Raw genomic sequence first — 22,765 nt, forward strand, 5'->3', positions numbered from 1 at the left:
AAACCTCACTCAGGTCAATGAATTGATTTGGCCTAAGCTGACCTTTTGTATCTTACCCAATAGATAAAATTCTTTTTATATTGAAATTTAGTAAGTATTTTGTGTTTGAAGAAAAATATTTAGATCTAGATGTAAATCTGGACAAAGACATAAAGATATATACCCAAAGCAAGCATAGCTTTAAATGAAGACAAATGAACTTTTATTTTTCTCATATAAAACAATTTTAAAGTTGGAAAAACTAATACCAAAAAAAGATACAAAAAGAATTTGAATATAGATCCTTTGACTTCAGATGTAATGCTTCTTTTCACTACAACCAATGCTGCTAATGACAAAAAGTCCTCCACAGACCAGTAAATGCATGCATGCAACTTTTGAAGCCTAATTTCAAGTTACTTTCCAGAAGATTGGACAAATTAAAAAGTCTAGCAACAATGTGGTTGTTTGATGGTTTTCCCAGCACCTATCCTTTTCCCAATTTGATGTCTGTGAGGTAAGCCTCACAACTGCTTTAATTTCATTTCTATAATTAGAAGTGACTTAAGAACTTTTTTTTTGTTGTTGTTGTTCAGGCAATTGGGGTTAAATGACTTGCCCAGAGTCACACAGCTAAGAAGTATTAACATGTGTCTGAGACCAGATTTGAACTCAAATGCTCCTGACTTCAGGGCTGGTGCTCTACTATCTACTGCACTCCCTAGCTACCCCTAAGAACTTTTTTTTTTCCAATAGTTGTGTTAATAACTTAAGTTGCTTCCTTTGAAAACTGTGTATTCCTAACCTTTCTTTCTATCTACTGATCTAGATCTATCTATCTATCTATCTAATAGCTCTCTTATAAATTTTAATCAGTTTCTTATAGAATCTTAGTTATGAGACTTTTTATAAAAAAAATAGCTTCTAAGTCTGAAGGCACAATTCAAAAACATTATTTCCTTAATCAATCACCTGTTCCTCCTTTAGTGTTATTTAGCTAGTTACAGTGAGAGAAGCACCAGGTTTGCAATCAGGATTTTTGTGCCCGAATTACTTTCTAGCTGTATAACTTTGGGAAATTCACATTAATGTGGTGCCTGCTACATGTGAGGCACTATAATAAAGTGTTTTACAATTATTATCTCATTTGATCCTCACAACACTGGGGTTTGCTATTATTATCCCATTTTACACTTAAAGTAACTGAGGCAAACAGAGTGATTTGCCCAGCTAATGTCTTTGTCCAGATTAGAATTCAGGTCTTTCTGATTGCAGATCCAGTGCTATACCCACAGCATCACCTAGATGCCCAAATATGAATGATGATATTAAAATGAGGATAATGCTATTTGACCGGCTTTCCCCAAAAGTAGGGAAGTAAATCTGGGAAGACATAGAGCTAGACAGCTACCCCATCACTTCTCATGTACCCTTTGCCCTCTGGCTTCCTATTTTGCATTCTCCATTTCATATCAATATTTGTAAAAGGCAAAGAACAGGTAGTTTATGAGATTAGATTAGAAATCTGACAAATTAGATTAGGTGGCTTTAAGAGTGAAAGTGAACTTTGGGCTTCATCTAGAACAACTTTTGTTTTTATAGATTAGGAAACTGAAGCATAGAAAAAACAAAGTGACTACCTTAAAAGTATTTTCAGCTAATTAATGATTCCATTGGCAAAGGGTCTCTTTTTAGTGTACTGAAACTTGATCTTGTGTGTATATGGGACTAGAATTAACAGATGTATCCATAATTGCTGATATTTATGGAGTTGTGACAAACTGACAGGTTGTCATGTTTGATTTTTTTTATTATTACCTCTCTACTCCAAACCAAAAATATTGCTAGATAGCAGATATTTTTAAATTTTTAATTTAATTGATTTTAAATTAATTTTATCATGAGAATTTTTCAATCTCCCTTGAAGTAAATGAGAATTAGTAATTGCTGAGCATTCTCTTGTCAAAGAAAAAAGCTTGTCATCCATCAAAAGAAAATACCCAAACATTCATTGGAATATTGCAGCGAAGTAAAAATAGCATTTGCTATAGTGTTCTCATCACTTATTGCACTGGCAGATCCTGAGGTATCATTTAAGGGGAGCAATAAATAAGGAGAACACAGTTAGCAATGCAGGTAATACTGTTAAGAATCACAACATTTGCAGTCATAGCAGTTGCTCATTTGATAGCATTGTGATAGGTTTGATAAGAAACAGAGGCAGTGTATAAGCCCATCCTCAGCTCCACAGTGGATTTGATGTGTAGGATTTTTCTTGAAGAAAAACCAACAAGTCATACAGAGAAAAGAGAATGAGGAAAGATTCATATTGCAAAGTAGCTTCTATAATGTTTTCCCATTCTTTCATTTGTCTTGAGTGAGAAGTGCTCCATTTTAGGAATTTATAGGTGACTGTTGTCGAGAGTAATTTATAATAACCAAGAAAACACAATCTGAGCTCTAAGATACATTAACAAAACAGACGTAACAAAAAAACAACAACAAAAAAAGTCATCAGATTCCTTAGTCAGTCCAAAGACGCTGGATACAGAATTAGACAGATTTTTATGTATTAAGACCAGTTAATTAAAGGAAAGCAATTAACACAATACAAACCAGAATACAAGTGGGATTTCTAATTGGAGGAAAGATTTTCCAAGTTGGGAGGGGGGAAGAGTGAATTTCAGTTAAGTTGTTTGAAACAATAAATGGCTTTTATTATATAGTTTCTCATGGATTTACAGAAAAACAAGATGGAGAATAATACATGTGGAGTCAAAATGGAGTGAGATAAAATCTCATTGGTTCTCTCTATTCTCACCCCAAACTAATTCCATTTTGTAAGTGGCCTTCATCAATATTAGGTCTACTTTCTATTTTTCAGATGTGGGTCTCTTCATTTGAGCTCTCTGAGGACAGAGACCATGATTCTGCTTTTCTTTTTAGCCCCACACTTAGCACAGTGCCTCTCAAATAGTAAATGCTTAATAAATCACTGTTGACTGTTTCATCACAGAGGATAAGTGTGAATAGATGTGGACGAATGGTGATCGTCAGTATTTTATAATTTGTAAGAGAAAACAGGCAGGACATAGGTGACCAGCAAAGGAGATGGGTTGGTAATGTAATAAGAATGATAAACTACAGATAGACAGCCTGAGGTGATACATACAATGATACATACCCCTGATATATTAAAAAAGGCAGGGGAAGTTTGCAGGATGATGAGTGTATATCTGGCAAGTTACAGAAAGACACCACTAAAAGCACGAAAGATAATAAGGCATGGTAGAATTGTCATGTACATCAGAGGAGAAAGAATCTGAAGATATGAGATTACAGGTCTGTCTTTTGTCTCTAAGAGGAAATTTGGAGTGATTCAGAGGATTACTTATTTTAACAGTGATACTATGAATCTCTAATAAGGGAATATAGTAATCCATAACTATATTCTATATTCTTAACCCATAATGGGGATAGCAAAAGAGGGCAGACAATAATAAATATTTGGGCTTATATATACATTATTCTTGTGGATCAGTATTCAACGGAACTATGAAAAGATAAAGGGAAGAAAAATAAACAAAAAACAGATCTTGGAGAGAACACAGAATAAGATGATCCAAATCAAAAAGACTAAAGAATCAGCCTGTGAAAATGGCCTTATAGGAAGGAAATAAAATAAAAATAAGAATAAAAAGAGAATCCAGAAAGTACCAATGACTTGACTTTTCCTCAGTTCTTGAAGGAAACATCTATGACCTACTCTCTTTTTAGTTTGGGGTTTGGGGTTTTTCTAATGACCTACTTGCTTTAGCAAATTAAGATTATGGTAGCCCATCTAGTTGTGTGACATAGTCTAGGCAATATTCCTAACTTAATGTTGATGCATGCAAATTACTGAACAGAGTTACCTCTAGTTCTGTCTGCCAAAGGATTTTGTACGATCAAATTTTAACTGTATGTATGAAACATACTTCTCTGTTGGCACTCCAAAAGAACGAAAAAGATCAAATACTTGATCAAGTACTTTTAATATTAAAAAATGATTAAAGGAGACATTACCAAGTACTGGACTGAATGCCTTCTGTTTTATATTTATTAATCTTTATGAGTATAGTCTGTATCTGTAGGTCTAGACATCCTTGATGAAAATATACCAAGGGTGTGGTGTTTTTACAAATAATTTTCTGTAACATTCTACCTTCCCAGCCTTATAATTCTTGAGATATATGAAAAATATGAGATTCTACTCTGATTGTTGTTTATTGATTAAAAGAACCAAACATTTGATTCAGTAGAGCAAAATGGTCATAGTACATCCTTTATGTACATGCTAAGTAATTATATTAATGTGTTATATAAATGCTAGGTATTATTATTTTTTGGTGCAAATAAGTATTAAGTGTCCTACCAAAATAAAGAAAGATAAAAGAAAAAGAATTGTCATACTAAGTAGTCTATTATTCCGTCCATTACACTATGATGCTTCTCAAATCACATAACTTTTCCTGATTTTGGTCTTCTTGCTTATAGACAATAGAATGATTGGAGTGATGACTCCACTTTTGTTTCCTATACAGATCTGCCAAACAGCTTGCTATTCTCGTTGTGAACCTCTGTGTCACTGCTGAGCCACATGAAATCTCTGCCCTATGGTTCCTGTGGTATGTGAAACAGTGTGGGGGCACAACCAGGATTATGTCAACTACCAATGGAGGACAGGTACCTACAATTATCAACAGATATTTCTAGTTAAAAAGGCGCTTCAACATGAAAGAGGAGAGCATACACAGAGCCAGAAGAAGAAAAAGAGAGAAATAGAGGAGACAGACACACAGAGACATAAACAGAAACAAGGAACTGGGTACTATAATAATTTGAGCTATCTTAATTTTAGAAAGTCATCATTTGTTGATAGGCATTCAAAATAATAAACTGGAAGTATAATCTTAAAATACACACACACATATATATGTATATAAATGCATTAATTTTTGCAACTACACATTTGGAATCAATGCAACCAAAGTTTTATTTTTATTTTTATTTTATTTAATAGCCTTTTATTTACAGGTTATATGTATGGGTAACTTTACAGCATTGACAATTCTCAAACCTCTTGTTTCAATTTTTCCCCTCTTTCCCCCTACCTCCTCCCCCAGATGGCAGGATGACCAGTAGATGTTAAATATATTAAAATATAAATTAGATACACAATAAGTATACATGACCAAACCATTATTTTGCTGTACAAAAAGAATTGGACTCTGAAATATTGTAGAATTAGCCTGTGAAGGAAATCCAAAATGCAGGTGGGCAAAAATATAGGGATTGGGAATTCAATGTAATGGTTTTTAGTCATCTCCCAGAACTCTTTCGCTGGGCATAGCTGATTCAGTTCATTACTGCTCCATTGGAAATGATTTAATGCCACCAAAGGTTTTAAGAAAAATGTAGAATATTTATGAAGGTTTAGAGCAGAATGACAGTAAGAACGAAAAATGTAGACACACTGAGTGCATTTTTACTAAGGGTTTTTTTAAGTTAAGAAATTTGTACAATTTAAAATATAAAAATTCCTATGAACACATTTTTATAGAATTGTCCTTCAGATAACGTCAAATATTGAGGAGTTTTTTTTAACCTTATTGTTTTCTTTTTCAGGGTCTAGAATAGTTGGAACTATTGCATGTTTTTGTAAATTAACTATCCCAAATTAGAATTCTGGGGCCTCATAGGTGTCAAGATTTGTTGTTGTTGTTGTTTGTGGCCGTTGTATTGTTGTTCTTGACAATAATGATTATGAAGAATCATTCAGTTATGTTCAGCTCTTTGTAATCCAATGAACCACAACTTTTTCTATCCTCCACTATCTCCTGAAGTCTTTCCCAACTCATTTGTGGTCTCCATGAAACTATCTTTCCATCTCATCCTCTGACATCCTCTTTTCCTTCAATTTTTCCCAACATCAGGTTTTCTCCAATGAGTATTGTCTTCTCATTATATGACCAAAATATTCAGGCTTCAGCTTCAGTATTTGGCCTTCCAATGAATAGCCTGAATTAATTTCTTTCAGTATTGATTGATTTCATCTTCTCGCTGATAAAGGGACTCTCAAAGGTCTTCTCCAGTACCACAATTCAAAAGCATTGATTCTACAGTGCCCAGATTTTCTTTTTAATCCAACTTTCACAAACATATATATTGCTTCTGGGAAAACCATAACTTTGAATATCTTCTCATTTTATGTTCATTTCTTTCCTCAACACCTCTCTATTCCTTTGTCTGCATTATAAAGTTTGATGTCCAGGAAAAATATAGCAGTTCATTATTTTCCTCCCTATCTTGCATCCGACACATTGTCAGTCAGTCAGTCAATAAATATTTAAACACACCACTGGAGGGTAGGAGAAGAGAACAAAATGAAAGTTGAAAGGATGGTAATAAGAGCAATTATTGAGAGTAAGAAGCTAAATATTTCATTTCCTTTTCCTTCTGTCTCACTTCTTACTTACTTAAGACTTACCATGCCTTTCTTTTACAGGAACGGAAGTTTATTGGAGGTTCTAGTCAAGTTAGTGAGAAGATAATGGAACTTCTTGGAGACCGAGTAAAATTGGAACGTCCTGTAGTTCACATTGATCAGTCAGGTGATGATGTTATTGTGGAGACTCTGAACCATGAGATATATGAGGTAATTTAAGCACTTATATTTATTTAATAATTTATTTATGTGATTCAGAGTTGTAAAAATGATTTCTAAGAGCTAGAATGTATTCACTAAGAACAAGCTATGCCAAAATGTTTGAATCAATTCATAGTTTCACCAACAATGAATGTGTCCCAGTTTTTCCACATGCCCTCTAAAATTTGTCACTTTCCCCATCAGTCATTTTAGCCAATTTATTAAGTGTAAAATGACATCTCAAGATTGTTTGAATTTGTATTTCTCTAATTTGTAATGATTTAGAGCATTTTTTCATATGATTATCAGTTGTTTTGATTTCTTCACTAAAAAAACATGGAAAAACTAGCACAAAATAATAAAGAGAAAAATGAGCAGAACTAAAAGAACATTGTATACAGTAACAAAAATATTTTTTAAGAACAACTTTGAGCAAAAAAGTTATTTTGACTATTATAAATACCCAAATTAAATATATTAACTAATGAAAGTGACAGAATTTGCATCCAGAGAAAAAGCTGATAACTAAAAATATGTATAGAATAGTTTTTCACATATATACATATTTGCATGTAATAGTAGGTATCTCTAAGTTGAGGGTGAGGGGAGGAAGAAAACAATTTACATTCTAACTTTACATGTTTAAAAAGAATAGCAATTTGTACTAATCAGATTTGCATTTTCATGTGAAATCATCTTTTTGTTATACTGTGTTATAGAAATGCTTATTTTGTTTCATAAATTTTAAAAATAAAATAATGCCAAATGAATACAATACTTTTAAAATTATTATTAGACTAGAAGATTAAGGGGAATATTATAAACATATTTCTGAATTTCACAAAGCATTTAACAAAAAATTTAATATATATAAATATATATATTAAAATTGATTTTTAGCTGGTTGAAGCACTTAAGAACATTGATAATGAATTTAAGCTAAAGCAAGATTCCTAGACCCCTACCAAAGGATTGTCTCTGTATTACCCAACATTTTTATCAATATCTTGGATGAAGATATAGATGGATCCCTTAGCAAATTTTAAAATGCCCTATTGCAGGAAGAAATAACTAATTCTTGAAACAGAAAAATTTGGATTTTTGAAAGATGTTAATCTATAGTAATAATTGGGCTAAAACTAATAGGATACAGGGCAGAATTCTTTGATCGAGCTTTTAAAAAAACAAGCAAAGAAGCTCTAAACAAAGAAGTATATTAAGAGTAATTCATAGGATGGGGGAGACAAAAAACTGGAAGCTAGTGAGTGGTCCATAATATCAAAATGAGTTAACATTCCAACTGTTGTAAACAGAAATATTAGTGTACTTATAGACTGCCATACTGTAACTATGCAATGAAAATGAAGTTTCTGTAAATGTGAGAGGTAAAATCTTTGGTCACTATACTTTGAACTGTTTAGTACACATTGGAGATATTCTAAATTCTGATATAAAAGTAACCTGAATAATGAAGGAGCTAGAAACCATATTTTATGAGTAACATTAGAAGGAAATGAATATATTTATCCTGAAGAAGAAAAGAGAGAGAAATCATAATTGTCTTCAAATATTTGATGAATTAAATAAAATAGATTAGATTTATTTCAAGTAATTCCACAATAGAGGAAGGAGCTAAAAATAGGGTCGAATGGTTGGAAATTTCAGATTTTTAAGATTTAACACAAACTTAAAATTTAAAAACACAAGATATTTCAGCTCATTACAAGAAATAACTATTTAGTTACTAGAACTATCAAAAATGAAATTCACTTTGTAAATTTCTTATAAACTGGAATACAGAAAAAATAGTGAAATTCTTTTTCCCAAAAACCATCAATGAAAGCCCAAAAGATCATGAAATAAGAATGGGGCAAAAGAAGATTTCTCCCTTTTAAAAATGTAAGCTCTTTGGAAGAAAATATTTTTAAATTAATTTTGTATCCTTGTTGCCTTGTGGAATGCCTACCCCATAGTAAGTGCTTAATTGTTGATTGATTGGTTTAAGATCCTTCTGTTGATAAAATTTTATGTCAGAATTTCACCAGTACCTAATGCTTAAATATGAACAAGAATTTATTCAATTTCAGATATGGTACCTTTTGTAATGAAGAAAGAAAAAATGTTTTCTAATGAAAAATGTATTCTTAAATGCAATTACAGACCAATGGTATTGGGTACTTTTTAACATTCAAAAATCTATAATAATCTGAGTTCTATGAATATGGTGATGGTTAGTCTGGTGCTAGATTGGAATTAATCCCGAGTTCAAATCATGTCAAAGACTAAAACTTTGTGATCCTAGACAAGTCAATAAATATCTTTGGATTTCAGTTTTCTTGTCTTTAAGATAAGAAGATTTGATTCAATTTATTCTAAGGTTTCTTCCAACTCCAAATCTATGACCCTATAAAAATTAGAGTTTATTATTATTATTTTGTTATTTGTTTCCTTACAGGCCAAATATGTCATTAGTGCTGTTCCTGCACCATTGGGTATGAAGATTCATTTTAAACCACCTTTACCAATGATGAGAAACCAATTGATTAGTCGTGTTCCTATGGGTTCAGTCATCAAATGTATGGTATATTACCAAGAACCTTTTTGGAGGAAAAAGGGTAGGTATCTTATTTGTATGAAGTAATGTTCCAGAGATTAGCTAAGACTAAGAATATAATGTCTTGCACAAAATAAGTGGTCAATAAATATTTGTTGAATGGAATTGAAAATCAATTAAATGTTAGAACTTTGAACTGAGAGTGTTAATTCATTTATGAAAATAAAATGAAACACTCCTTGAAAGTAACTGCTACTCAATGCATAACTAACATGATAAATATGCTAGATTTTTAAAGTAGTCTGTTTTGTTACATTGTGGTATTAATAGAACAATATTGAATTTGGAGTCAGGGGATCTGAGTTTGATTTAAAATCTGTGTGATCTTGGGCAAGTCAATTAACCAATTAATTCAATTCAAAGACTGAATTTCACTTTTACCACCTTCACACTTGGGAAGAGGATGGTCTAAACAATTTCTAATATCTTTTTGTACTCTGAGATATTAGGAGGGAAAGGAGGGCAGTAGTTTATGGTTATTCATTATCTTTAATTTTAATGAGTTAGGGAACACCCTGACTTACCTAAATAGATAAGATGATGTCCAAGACTGATTGAGGGAAATGGAATTTAGTATCATTAAAACTGTAAGAGAACTTCGAAATCACTTAATCCAATGCATTCATTTCGCAGATGAGGAAACTTAGATCTGTAAAAGAAAAGTTGTTTGTCCAAGATTACACAGCTGTTAAGAGGCATTCAGGATTTTAACCCAGGTCTTGTTTTCAAAACTAGTATTTAGAATAATTCTTGAGAGTTACTGCCTGGAACTAGTTCATTAAAGCATGGTGGGTCTATGAGAAAATTATTTCATGTAAAATTGAGGAAAAATAAAAATATTATTAAAAAAAAAGTAGTTAGCTCCATTAACTGAGAAGCAGTTACCTGTATTCCTTAGTTTTCCTTTTCTTTTATTCATCTGTTAATTAATTCACTTCAATGGATAAGTGAGAAGAAAAGAAACAAATCCTATTAATCAGCATTTTTACTTACAAGTGGCATTCTAGCAGAAAGTATGGTGAGGAAGATTAAAAGTGATTCTATAATAAGGAACTGGTTTCTAAAGTGACCAGCTAAAGACAAGGTGTAGATAGAGAGGGGAGTGTGGGAATAAAACTAGTCTTTTCATTTAGTAGAATCCTATAATGACAGGTAAGGAAAGGACCTTAGAGACAATCTAGTTCACCCTCTAAAACTCAGTCCAAATTCTTCCTCCTATATCAGATTTTTCCTCATCTTCTAATTAATAACATTTCTTCCCATTTTGTCTTAATTTTGAATATATTTTACATACATATATACTTAATATACCAAGGTGTGCTGGTAAAAATGTTTAACAACTAACTTTGAAAAAATGCCTATACATTACAATTTTAAGTTTAATTAACTTATTAATATTTTCTTCATTACTTTCTTAAACCTCTCTGTGTCTCAGTTTCCTCATCTGTAATGTTGTTATATTAATAAAACTACCTTCAGGATTGTTGTAAGGATATAATGGATGTTTAAAGCCCTCTGAAAATCACAAAGTACTATAAAATATTAGTTATTGTTATATTTTTCTCATTTCTTTTACTTCAATTTGTTGAATAAAGTAGAGCTTTCATCATGAGCTTATCTCTAGCACATATTCTAGAATTTTCAGATTCTAAAATTGTATCTTCACCACATCTCAGTATCACCACTTTATAGATCTGACATCTATTTTGTGAACTGTCAGGGGAGATCCATCACTATGAAGATTTATACTACTGGTAGATTTCTATTATCTATATTTTCAATGTCTCTCAGATAATTGAGAATTCATTGAAAAAATTAGTACAAATACTTGTCATTTATTTCTTGGAGGGAAATTGCAAAGAAAATAACCATTAAATTTAAAGCCTGCAAATTGTCTGAGTGATTTTAGATACACTATACTGTTTCCATTTTGCAGTACTCTTAAAATGCTTTTCCTTTAATCTTCATTTTTATTTTAGTTTTATCATGTACATAAAAAAGAACCAAAATTATGTTTGAAACAGAATTAATAACAAGATTTTATTAAATGCAGTCCTACATCTATTCACAGTGCTATATTCTTTTATCCTCTTTTTTTGCTCAAGTCTGTAGCCTCATTTTCAGAAATAAAAAAGGAAAATGATCTGTCGGTTATTTTCCTTTCAAAGCATATATCTGACCTTTCTACTTTTATAGTGCAAACAATAAACTACAATTTTACTCAGATGGTGATAGTAGTGTTGTATTATTGATCCTACAAATGATTTGATGGGAAAATTCAGTTCTTTCTACTCTTTTTGGCTTGCCAAGATTACTGTGGAACCATGATCATTGAAGATGAAGAAGCTCCAATTGCTTACACTTTAGATGAAACCAAGCCTGATGGTTCTTATGCTGCCATAACAGGGTAAGAATGAAGTATAAGACATTTCTTTATAATGTCCAATCATTTATGGTAATGAAGGATATTTTAATTTTATTTTCTTCACTTTTTATTTGTAGAAAAACCTTTTCACTTCATGTAATCAAAAATAGCTTTTTTTTACTTTATGTAATTCCCTTTGTATTTTATGGGTCACAAAATATTCCTTTATTCATAGATCTGATTGCTACATTTTTTTCTATCCTCTCCTGATTTACTTCCCTAATATTACTCTTTATATCTAAATGATTGATAATAATAAAAATAATTTTGAAATGTTTTATTACCCAAGAAAATGATTCCTCAAATGTAACATTACATAAATCGGCATTATTACTTTTTCAAAATGTCCACTAAATTAGTATTTTTTTAAAAGTAGAATTCTATTAACATTTTGAAATTACGTCTGTAACTTACTATTTTGGTTTGGGTTTAGAAAGACATAGGAAAGTTTATAGGAAGGTTTTCTAGTTGAAAGTATTAGAATAATGATTTGCTTTAAAGATAGAAAATACTAACTGTACTAGATGGGGAATTTTGATAAGAAATTATCATTCCATGACAATTGGAGGAAAACAATATTACACTGACCTAGACTGCTGACAAATTGGTAATTTTATTTATCCTTCAGAATTTCTCAAGATTGAAAGTGGCATTCAGTGTCTAGAATTGGAACAACTTGAAAATAAGAGAGACATGGAAACAAAATAAATTAATTTGGCACATTCTTGTCAGTCTTTTAAATCAGAATGCTTATGAATGTTTAAAGTTATGTGAACAAGGCAAGAGAAAAGATTATTTCATACTATTTTTCTATTTTTTAATGTTCTAGATTTATTCTTGCCCACAAAGCAAGAAAACTGGCACATCTTACCAAAGAAGAAAGGTAAGAAATAAAGCTTGTTATTTAATAGCCTATGGATTTTTGTGAATTATTGTGAATTTTAAAGTTAATGTGCACAACATCCAACAAATACTAGTTGTCTATTAATTACTGAGTTCAAAGAAGTCACTTTAAGAAAATAACATTAAAAAATGGATCTTCCAATTCATTCTACAGAAGTTACCTTAAAAAAATTTAAGGTATTAATGAGTCAATTATCCTTGACCCTAATTAAATTATACTATAGTGAGGAAGATAAAACCAAAACACTGGATAATACAAAGCAATGTGACAAATACAGAATAAATAGCACAAGAATATGTTTATTAATGGGATGATTTTTGTTGTCATTCAGTCATGTCCAATTCTTTATGACCCTATTTTGCATTTTCTGATGCAAAGAAACAGTGATTTGCCATTTCCATCTTCAGCTCATTTTATAGATGATGAAACTGACAAACAGGGGTAAGTGACTTGTCCAGGATCAAACAGTTAGTAAATGTCTGAAGTCAGATTTGAATTCAGGAAGATTAATCTTCCTAACTCCCAGCCTGACACTCTTATACACTGTACTACCTTGCTGCCCCTCATAACAACAGTAATATTATCAGGATGATAGAAACTTATAAAACCTGATGTTGGGATTTTATTCTGGAAATCTAATTTATTACTGAAGTATTATTTGTACATTGCTGCTGATAAATAATTTGTTAATCAGTGATCCTTAAGTTATATTCATTTATATCTTCCCCTTTTCAATTTGTTTTTCCATAATTTCTAGTGCTACACATTGACTAGTACTTTCAAGTATAGAAATATCTCTTAAAATTGTATTTAAGTATGAGCCTTTTCATCTAACTTAATAAAATTTAAGCCAATGAGTAATTTTAAAAAATACATATCAGGTACTTTTTTTCCTAGCTATTCTTTTCTTATTCTCACCTAAATAAGAATGTTCTTCATTTCCATTTCTAAGGGGACAGATACTTCATGAACATTTACTATGTTATACTCTTTAAATTTATTGGAGGCAATTGCTACTCTTATAAGATTTATCCAAGTAGGTAAAGAAAGCATAACACCCTGTATTATCTCAAATATTCTTGATCAGAAAAATTCTTCTGGTCAAAGTCTTTTCCCAAACTTGTCAATACTGACACTATTCAAAGAACAAATTATCCACAGCATATACATTATAGCAGGATGTATGTCACTTAAAAGCAGCTAAGTGACACAGTGAATAGAACATTGCCACTAGAGTCAAGAAGACATGAGTTCAAATCTTACCTAGCTGTGTGATTTTGGGCCAGAAACTTAACTTCTGTCTGTTTCCTCAACTATAAAATGGAAGTGGTAATAATTCCCTCCTTTGAGGAGTTTTGTAATAATAAGATAATATTTAATAATAGAGAACAAAAAGGTCTAATAATTTCCACTTTCTTGCCATGTAAAAGAAGTGACATTTCTTTTCTCTAAGAGGCAATATGTCATGGAAAGTATAATGAGCTGGAAATCAAGAGACGTACTTACTTCATCTCTCTGGGTTCATTTTCCTCCCTAGTGAAATAGGAAAACTAGACCAATTCTAAGGTTCTATATTATTTATATTTATCTAATGCTTATGGTTACAAAGCACTTTAGTTACATAATTGTATTTAATCCTTTCAGCAATGAGTTAAAGACTATTAAAGACTTGTCCTTATTTTTCCCAATGATGAGGAAATAATCACTTCTAGTAAGTAGAAGGACTAGGATGGAAAGCAGTGTCTTCTGAGTCCCAGTCCATTATCCCTTCCTTAATATTGTACTGTATGACTATTGAATTGGTTGATAGCCAACTTTAAGTGATCAATTTACCTGTTTAATGATTCCAGCGACCTGAAAACTTGCCTTTATAATGTTTGAGCATTTCATTTTCTTTATTAGTAGCTTATTATTATTAATAATAATTAACAAAAATAAAATTCATTTCATTATTATTAATAATAATCAACAAAAATAAAAGTCATTTCATGACCCTTTTGGCCAAATTAGGATAAAATAACAATGAATAAGAAAACCGAATGAAAGATAAGAGAAGGGAAATAAAATTTAAGGTAGTGCTTTTTTGATTGTTTTTTTTTCCTTTGAAGGAAGAGGAAAATCTGTGAACTCTATGCAAAGGTTTTGGGATCAAAAGAAGCACTCAAAGTAAGTCCAATACTTCCTACAAAATTAACCAAATCCTCTTCCCTCCCTTATAAAAGGGATGCAGTAAGCCAATGTTGATATGATTAACTATGTCCTATGAAAGGAACAAGTTAAAAGAAAATGTGATTTCTTCCATTATATGTGTGATTTGTCCATCAGGACTAACAAATGATGTATTTCTTGAATGAGTTCCTGGATGGCTGGTGATCTCACACACATATATTTACTGTTCATGCCAGGTTTGGTAAATGAGACAATTGCCCAAAACCCTCAGTTTCAGGCGGACCTTACTCTTTTCAAATAAAGAGGTCCTTAAGGAAGTAGCTAACAAGAAATAACAAGAAAGGAGTTGGTAACACTAGGAAAAGTAGATAACCTGAAGATCACACTTAATAAGTCTATAAATAAGGCTATAAACTTCCAATTTCCAGCAAAGCCATTGCCACCCAGGTAAAACAGATAAGATGGTTGCCCTTACCCAGCTTCCATATATAAAGACTTTTGATATTTTTGTGATTTTTTTTTCCTTTTCTAAAACAATCTCTGTGTTTATTTTATCCTAATTTTACCGGCATAAAAAGGTGGGAGAAGCAGCAAAACACAAAATGTGTTTTACCCAGTCTATCTACCTAGAGGGTGGTCCTGCTTAACTACCTTTGTCTCAGCTTCCCTCATTTTTTTTCCTTTGAAGCAGCTTTAGAAAGCTGTGTTTTGAGTAACCATGGAAACAATTCAAAGAGAGGATTTTTTTCCCTTTTTAAAATTCAAAGGCTCTTAGGTTCTGCCTTCTTTTTTAGTACATTTTATTATAAGCCAAAAGGCCCTAATGTAGAGTTCATAAGCAACAGCAAAAACATCTTCTTTGTTCACTTTCTATAGCTTTTAAGTATTAATTAGTGTTCTGGGTATATTCACCAGACCATTCATCTTGAAAAGTTTTGACGTGTCTTTTATCACCTTTTGAAAGTGATTACAAAAGCCATTTGTCTGTGAAGTTTTAAATAAATAAACATAGAGATTAACATAAAAATAAACCATGGGAAAAAAATTTAACCAAAGTACCCTATATACAATCCAGTCCATTCATTCATTTATTCATTCAACAAATCTTTATTTAGGTCAACTATTTGCAAGGAACTATGATAAGTTCTAAGGGGGAATCAAAAAAGAATGGGATATTTACCTGGTCTTATGGAACTAACAAATTAGTTTAGATACTGATAACAAGCAGCTTTTATATCCATTAGATGTGTACTAGGGGATTTTTTTTTTTGCTTTTTTTGACACAGGTAAGACCTATAGCAAAAGCCTACATGTGGTCTGATGAGAGGACCATTAGATCAGGAGTCAGAGAGTCAAAGGATAAGTCTTGAGTTTGACACTTTACCAGAATTATCATAGGGAAAGAATTTTACCAAACTTAATAAGCTTTATGAATTTGAACTAGGCTTAATTATTTTATAAATAATATGCCATTTTTAATCTTTTTAAGTTTAGTTTCTGTCAGACTATAAATCCAAGAATTAGCATATAAACATAATATTATATGTAATATTATCATATAATAATAATATAAACAAAATATTCAGATGTGCCTTCCCAAAAGTACTCTAACAGCATGGGATCTGGAGCTAGAAGGTATCTTAGAGATTATCTCATATAAATCTCTCATTTTACAGATGAGAAAACTGATATCTAAGTAGAGAAAATGACTTCTCCATAGTCAGTTGGGTGGTTAGTGACAAATTCACGACTCAAACCTGAGGCTCCTTGGCTCTAATCTCATTGTTCTTCCCATTTTCATACAACATTTTATTTTTATAAAAAGAAAAAGAACAGTCTCATCTTTATGTTCCAATAAATCACAGCCATGGAATAGATCTACTGTAAACTACTTTTGTTTGTTGTTCATCCTTCATTCTGGAAGAACACCAATGACATCATGAGGATAATGTCTTGACATGCACATGAATTAGATTTAAGTGTGAACTATGACTTTGGTTTTGCACAAGATTCTGTCAGCTTTTGGTGGCAGCTTATTCTAACTTCTCTCTGAAACAAATTTTGTGTAAAACTTGCCAAATGAAACTGATAAAGTGAACACAATAATGCCACACTGTGTTACAAATATCATTTATAATGGTAAGATAGATTCAAAATATGAATGGCCTCTGTCTCCAGAAGAAATGTGATGTTTTGTTTTCATATTTCTTTCCAACTAAGCTCCACACAAAGAGGCTGTGTCACTTCATAACCAGGGCAGAATTCTCTCTAATCTTTATTCACATACCCATAAGTGGATATACCTTTTCCCCAGATTGACCCAGTTTTCTGAGCTTTCAGATCCAGATCTGCTAAAGAGTAAACACCTCTTAAAGAATCCATTTTTCCAAGAAAATAGGCACTAAAAGTGAAAACTTGTAAAAAGAGATATGGAAATTTAGGAGATCTAAATAGGAATTATAATCTATGAATGTATCAAATATAAGTGCATTACATGTTTTCTAATTTACAAAGTTAGAATTCTTAATAAGTTTTTTGTTTTTGTTTTTCCCTATACTCGGACATTGCTGATTGGTGTCCTCTAAGTCAAATCCTATAACAGCAGGCTAATAGCAGCTCTGAGATTCTAAGATGAGGTTGTTTAGGAAAGAAGCTAATGTAGCATTTGGTATTGTCTTCCTTTGACTTTCTTTCAAGTTGCCCTAATTGTCTTACAGCCAGTGCATTACGAAGAAAAGAACTGGTGTGAGGAACAATACTCCGGAGGCTGCTACACCACTTATTTCCCACCAGGGATAATGACTCAGTATGGGAGGTACTGTATGTGAATTTATACAAAGCTGTAACTGTAGAAACTTGGGATGAATTAAGAAAAAATCTCTTTTGGTTGGTATAAATATTCAGTGTCTTAAGTTCTATTTTTCTACATTAAGTAAATGGAATTCAGCACCATTATATTTCTATTGATGTGTTTTTATTATAAAAAGCAATAATATCTCAGTCTCTGTCTTTTTTATTGAGGAGATGGTGGGTTCTATACCCAATCTCATCATTATATGGGAATTTCTTCACTAAAATAGATGACATCTCTCTGTACCTTGCTCATGTGTCCCATGTTCAAAAGTATAGTTCTAACTACAGCATCCTTAATTGATGTTTGATGATTGGGACAGAATGAGGTACTGTCATAAGGTTTTGAAAATTTAACAAAGGAAGTTTACTTTGTCCTCATACATAGCAAGAAAAATCCAGTATTCTTAGATTCTCTGGATATGGCCCCCCTTCTTTCCCTCTGGAAATACCTCTGGTCAGTAAGTCATGAGCCTATGGTGACTTGCATGGTCTTAAGCACATAGTAAGTGTGGGAGGCCCCAGACTCCATGTGCCTGGGATTTTTCTTGCAGCTAGATGACTAGGGAAGTACATCAAAGAAACCATTGTTAATCACAACCCCAAACAGCTTTGTCCTGGACCTTATTCATGTTGGCTAAGGATCAGAGGGTATGGAGTAGGTTGCAAAGCAGGAAAGGAAGTTAGGTCAGGGAAACTGAAGCTAATCAGATCTCAAAGTGAGTTTTTTTTTCTTTTAAATAAAACTTCCCCATGTTATGTTTTGGGGGGCTGGTGAGGAATTGAGTTCTGTCAAATGGCAGCATGTATTCTTATTTACAAGGATGGTTCTCAGGCCAACATGATATTGCAAGAATAATAATTCCCATAATTAGCAAGTAGCTTCAAAATGGCATATATTAAAATGTCCACATGAATATTAATATGAAAAGAAACTCAATGATTTATGACGTGAAGACTTCTTAGTTTTTAATTTGCTACTTACTTACAGGATACAACTGTCTATTTTCACTTCAACAAATGATGCACCTATTACATGCGAATGCACTGTGTTAAGTGAAGGGAATTTTTAAAATTAAATAAAAAGTCATCTTTGCCCTTGGGAAGTTTATAATCTAACAGATGAGATAAAACAAATAATGTTATAAGGGGAACAAACAGATAATGTTATAAGGGAGACTATAAGTTTCCAGAAGGAATGGATCAAGTATAGATGAAGGTTTCAAGAAAGGTTTCCTGGAAAATGTGCTGTTTAAATCAAATCTTAAAGGAAGGTAAGAATTTCCATTTCAGGCTTGAGAGATAACATGTATAAAAGCACAAAAGGGTGGAGACTAAGGGATGATGAACAATAGAACAGGATTCATGTTCATGAAGGAAAATCATAAAAAATAAAGCTAGAAGATTGGAGTCAGAATATGGAACACTCTGGGAATCACTGGTAAACCATTGAAGGGTGATTTTGTTTGTTTTTGCTTTACATTCAACAAGCATTTAGCAGAGCCTTCTCTGTGTAATGCATTGTAAGAGCATGTACCAATTTCATGTACCAAGAATATTGTTTCAAATATAAGTTTGTAAAATAATAATACTGATAGCATTTATATAAGGCCGTTTTGTGCCAATCAATGTTTTAAAAGCTTTACAAATATTTCATTTGATACAATCACCTTTGGGGAGTTGGGTGCTATTCTTTTTCTCACTTTAAAGCTGAGAAAACTGAGGCAAATTGAAGTTAAGTTGATATGGACTTTGAGCCTATTTTTCCCCCATATCTGAGAAAACCCCATCTAGATATTATTAGGTATGACCAAGTCTTCTCTGAGACTCTCTCTGTCTCTGTCTTCGTCTCCGTCTCTGTCTCCATCTCTGTCTCTCTGTCTCTCTCTGTCTCTCTGTCTCTCTCTGTCTCTCTGTCCCTGTCTCTCTCTGTCTCTTTCTCTCTCTCTCTCTCTCTCTCTCTCTCTCTCTCTCTCTCTCTCTCTCTCTCTCTCTCTCTCTCTCTCTGTCTATGTCTCTCTCTGTCTCTGTCTCTCTTGCCTCTCTTTCTCTTATAACATTTTCCCTTTAATGGCATCTTTCTCCTTACTATAACTAACTCTGATTAGCCTGTTAAATTTCTCTTTGGTTTTAACCAAATGAATGGCATATTCCTTTAATAGATTCTTCCAAACTCCTTCCTTGATTGCTCTCCCAAATCTATTTCATATTTACCACTCCTGGTACTTTTTTTACCTCCTCATTTTTACCTCTTCTTTTTATTTCTTCTTCTTTTACATCTTCTTCTAAATAAATGTCCCTTTTGACAAAGAAAATAGCCACTGTGAATTTTGTACATGTTTATTTCAGACTAGAAATTGCTGCTCTGACCTCATCAAAGGTGACTTGCCCAGCTACTGAATGTCTGAGGGAATTTTTAAACTCAAATTTTTTTGATTCTAGGTCCAGCATTCTATCTATAGTACCACCTAGTTGCCTAAGGAAATAATGTGAAATAAATTAGAAAAGATAAGTTGGAGAACTTTAAATGTTAGTCAGAGGAGTTTGTAGTGATCCAAGGAGCAACAAAAAGCTAGTTAAAATTTCTTGAGCAAGTGAATGGCATGGTCAGTTCTGTGTTCAGAAATATCAGTTTACTGATCTTATACACACACACACACACACACACAGAGAGAGAGAGAGAGAGAGAGAGAGAGAGAGAGAGAGAGAGAGAGAGAAACAGAGAGACAGAGAGAGAGACAGAGAGACAGGGAGAGAGAGACAGAGAGACAGAGAGATAGAGAAAAAGAAAGACAGAGACAGAGAAAGAGAGAGAGAGACAAAGAGAAAAAATAGATTGGAGAAATGAGAGAATGGAGACAGGCAAGTATTTCTATAATCTGAGGAGCATTCACCGGTGAGATGTGGTGTGAGGGGGGCTTAGGCTAGGGTGTTGGTATTATGGTAGAGGAATGGGATGGATTTAAGAAATGTAAGATCAAACTGATAAGACATAACAACTAATTGGATGGGGAAGGGATGACAGAGAGTAGAGTTGAGAATGATTGAGGTTATCCCGGGACTATGGTGATACCCTTGAAAGAAAGAGGGAACTCAAGGAAGAGGGCCACATTTCAGAGGGAAGACAATGAGATCCATTTTGGATGTGTCTATGGGACATGTAGCCAAAACTGACCTGTAAGTAGTTGATGATATATGGCAGAAGTTCAGGTAAGAGATGAGACCCAGGATAATTTAGAGACCTGTGTATCAGACAGATTACTCTATAATTGTGTGTGAGAGAGATTAGAGAGGAGAGAGAATAGAATTGAATAATGGTTAAGATGCTATTGCAATAGACCAGGCAAAAGGTAATGAAAATTCAGACCAGAGTGGCCACCAAAAAGGTTGAAAGAAAGGGACAGATGTGAGTTACTGTTAAGTTGTATAGGCAAGAACCTAGGGCCTCATCTGAGCATCTGGAAACTTCTAGTCAAAGGCTGATAGTGCAACTCTGCTGTCAATATGTTCCTGGTTCCCTTGAGTCAAAGATGGGGTCATTCACTTTCATTCTACCATAAGGAAACATGAATGGGGCCTAACTGGGTGTGTTAGGCCAACAAAGTATAGCTCACCAGCAGAATAAACTAGAAAGTAATTTTTCTCTCTTATTTACATGTTCTTTGGTAGAAAGAGATCAATTGAACACAGAGAGTCCACAGATAATTCACTTTCAATATTAAAAACATCCTCTTGAAATTGTCAGGCCTGATTTATATTGCATTTTCACTAATGGAGAAACCAAAATATAAAGTGGTTTATTAACTTGCTAAGCCACAGAGAGATAGGAGCTTAAATGGAAAGCCCAGAATATCCAGGCTTCAAATTTAGAGCAATGTCCTCTAAATGACAGAGTTGGATCTGAACATTATTTGCTTATAGATTCAAAAGCTATCAAGAGTTTGACTTTCACTGGCTATTAAATGCATGCTGATATATTTTCTTTGATTTTTAGGAGACTGAGGCTAATGTTAACTAATCACCACTTTCAAAGGAAGGAGGGAAGAAAAGAGGGAGGGAAGAAGGAAGAGAAGGAGGAAAGAAAATGAACTTAAAATGTAGTTTATTCTATAAGAAGAAGATTTATTTTGGAATTCTAATGTAATTTTTTCTTCTCTCTCTCTCTCTCTCTAATTTGGTTTCAAGGGTTCTCCGCCAGTCAGTTGGCAAGATTTATTTTGCTGGAACAGAGACCGCTACCCACTGGAGTGGATACATGGAAGGAGCAGTGCAAGCAGGAGAGAGGGCAGCCAGAGAGGTATGGGAAGGAACCCAATGTCTATTTTTAAAACTAAATTAATTTTAGTTTTTTTTTCTAAACAACTTATCAGCAATAACAAACATTCACACACACAAACAAAAACCTTTAAATATCAGACAAAAACAATAAGCTCAATTTTTACATTTTACTTTTTTGAAGACATTTTACATTTTTAAAGTTGTATCAACTTTAACTATATGTATACACACACATAGACATATATACACACACATACATGTATGTATCCAAAACTCTCTGTTTAATCCCATGGCCACCGGATTTTTTTTTAACCAGAGCCTCAACTTTCATATGAGCAGAATGCATAAGAGATTTAAAAGTAAGTCAATAATTTCCAAGTATCATGAGGTAACTACAGAAAGAATCATATCATGCTTTTATACCTTTTAGAGATAAGCCACACTATTTATAATAAATTCCTGAGATGAAAAAAATCTATAAACTAGAACTAAACTATCCACAAGAAAATGCTAAAAATAAGAGGCCAAAGTAATGAAAGATCTGAAGGGCCCAAAATTTCAAAATTTAAACTTTTCTTCATTTTTGAAAAAGTTATAGCTTCATTTGCACACTTCCTTTTAGTACTTATTCTAGTACTCATTCTGGTCTCAGCATGATTGAAAATTCTAAAAAATGACCCTGAACATACCACACAACTTTTTATCTTCCACAAATAAAAAAGGTGGTGGAAGCTTTCAAAATGTGATGTACCAAATTCTCATATTCATATTTTTAAGTCACAATGTAGGGTAAAAGGTATTTTTTGTCATCTAAAAACGTCACTTATGGGGCAGAGAACAGTACAGATTAATAGATAG

General features: G+C 32.6%; 1 protein-coding gene across 4 annotated transcripts in view; it reads left to right on the forward strand.

Moving 5' to 3' along the window:
• The window catches only part of LOC100919856 (amine oxidase [flavin-containing] B), an 87,111-nt gene that overhangs the window by 61,162 nt on the left and 3,184 nt on the right, over nt 1-22,765 (forward strand). For all 4 annotated transcript variants that reach the window (XM_031959381.1, XM_031959380.1, XM_031959382.1 and 1 more), the window contains 8 exons: nt 4,563-4,704; nt 6,527-6,676; nt 9,123-9,282; nt 11,592-11,688; nt 12,536-12,589; nt 14,719-14,776; nt 17,497-17,594; nt 21,815-21,926. In XM_031959381.1, coding sequence (XP_031815241.1) covers nt 4,563-4,704; nt 6,527-6,676; nt 9,123-9,282; nt 11,592-11,688; nt 12,536-12,589; nt 14,719-14,776; nt 17,497-17,594; nt 21,815-21,926 — 871 coding nt within the window. The remainder of the gene's footprint in view (nt 1-4,562; nt 4,705-6,526; nt 6,677-9,122; nt 9,283-11,591; nt 11,689-12,535; nt 12,590-14,718; nt 14,777-17,496; nt 17,595-21,814; nt 21,927-22,765) is intronic.

This window comes from Sarcophilus harrisii, chromosome 3 (genome assembly GCF_902635505.1).
Source record: "Sarcophilus harrisii chromosome 3, mSarHar1.11, whole genome shotgun sequence".
In the NCBI taxonomy this organism is placed as follows: domain Eukaryota; kingdom Metazoa; phylum Chordata; class Mammalia; order Dasyuromorphia; family Dasyuridae; genus Sarcophilus; species Sarcophilus harrisii.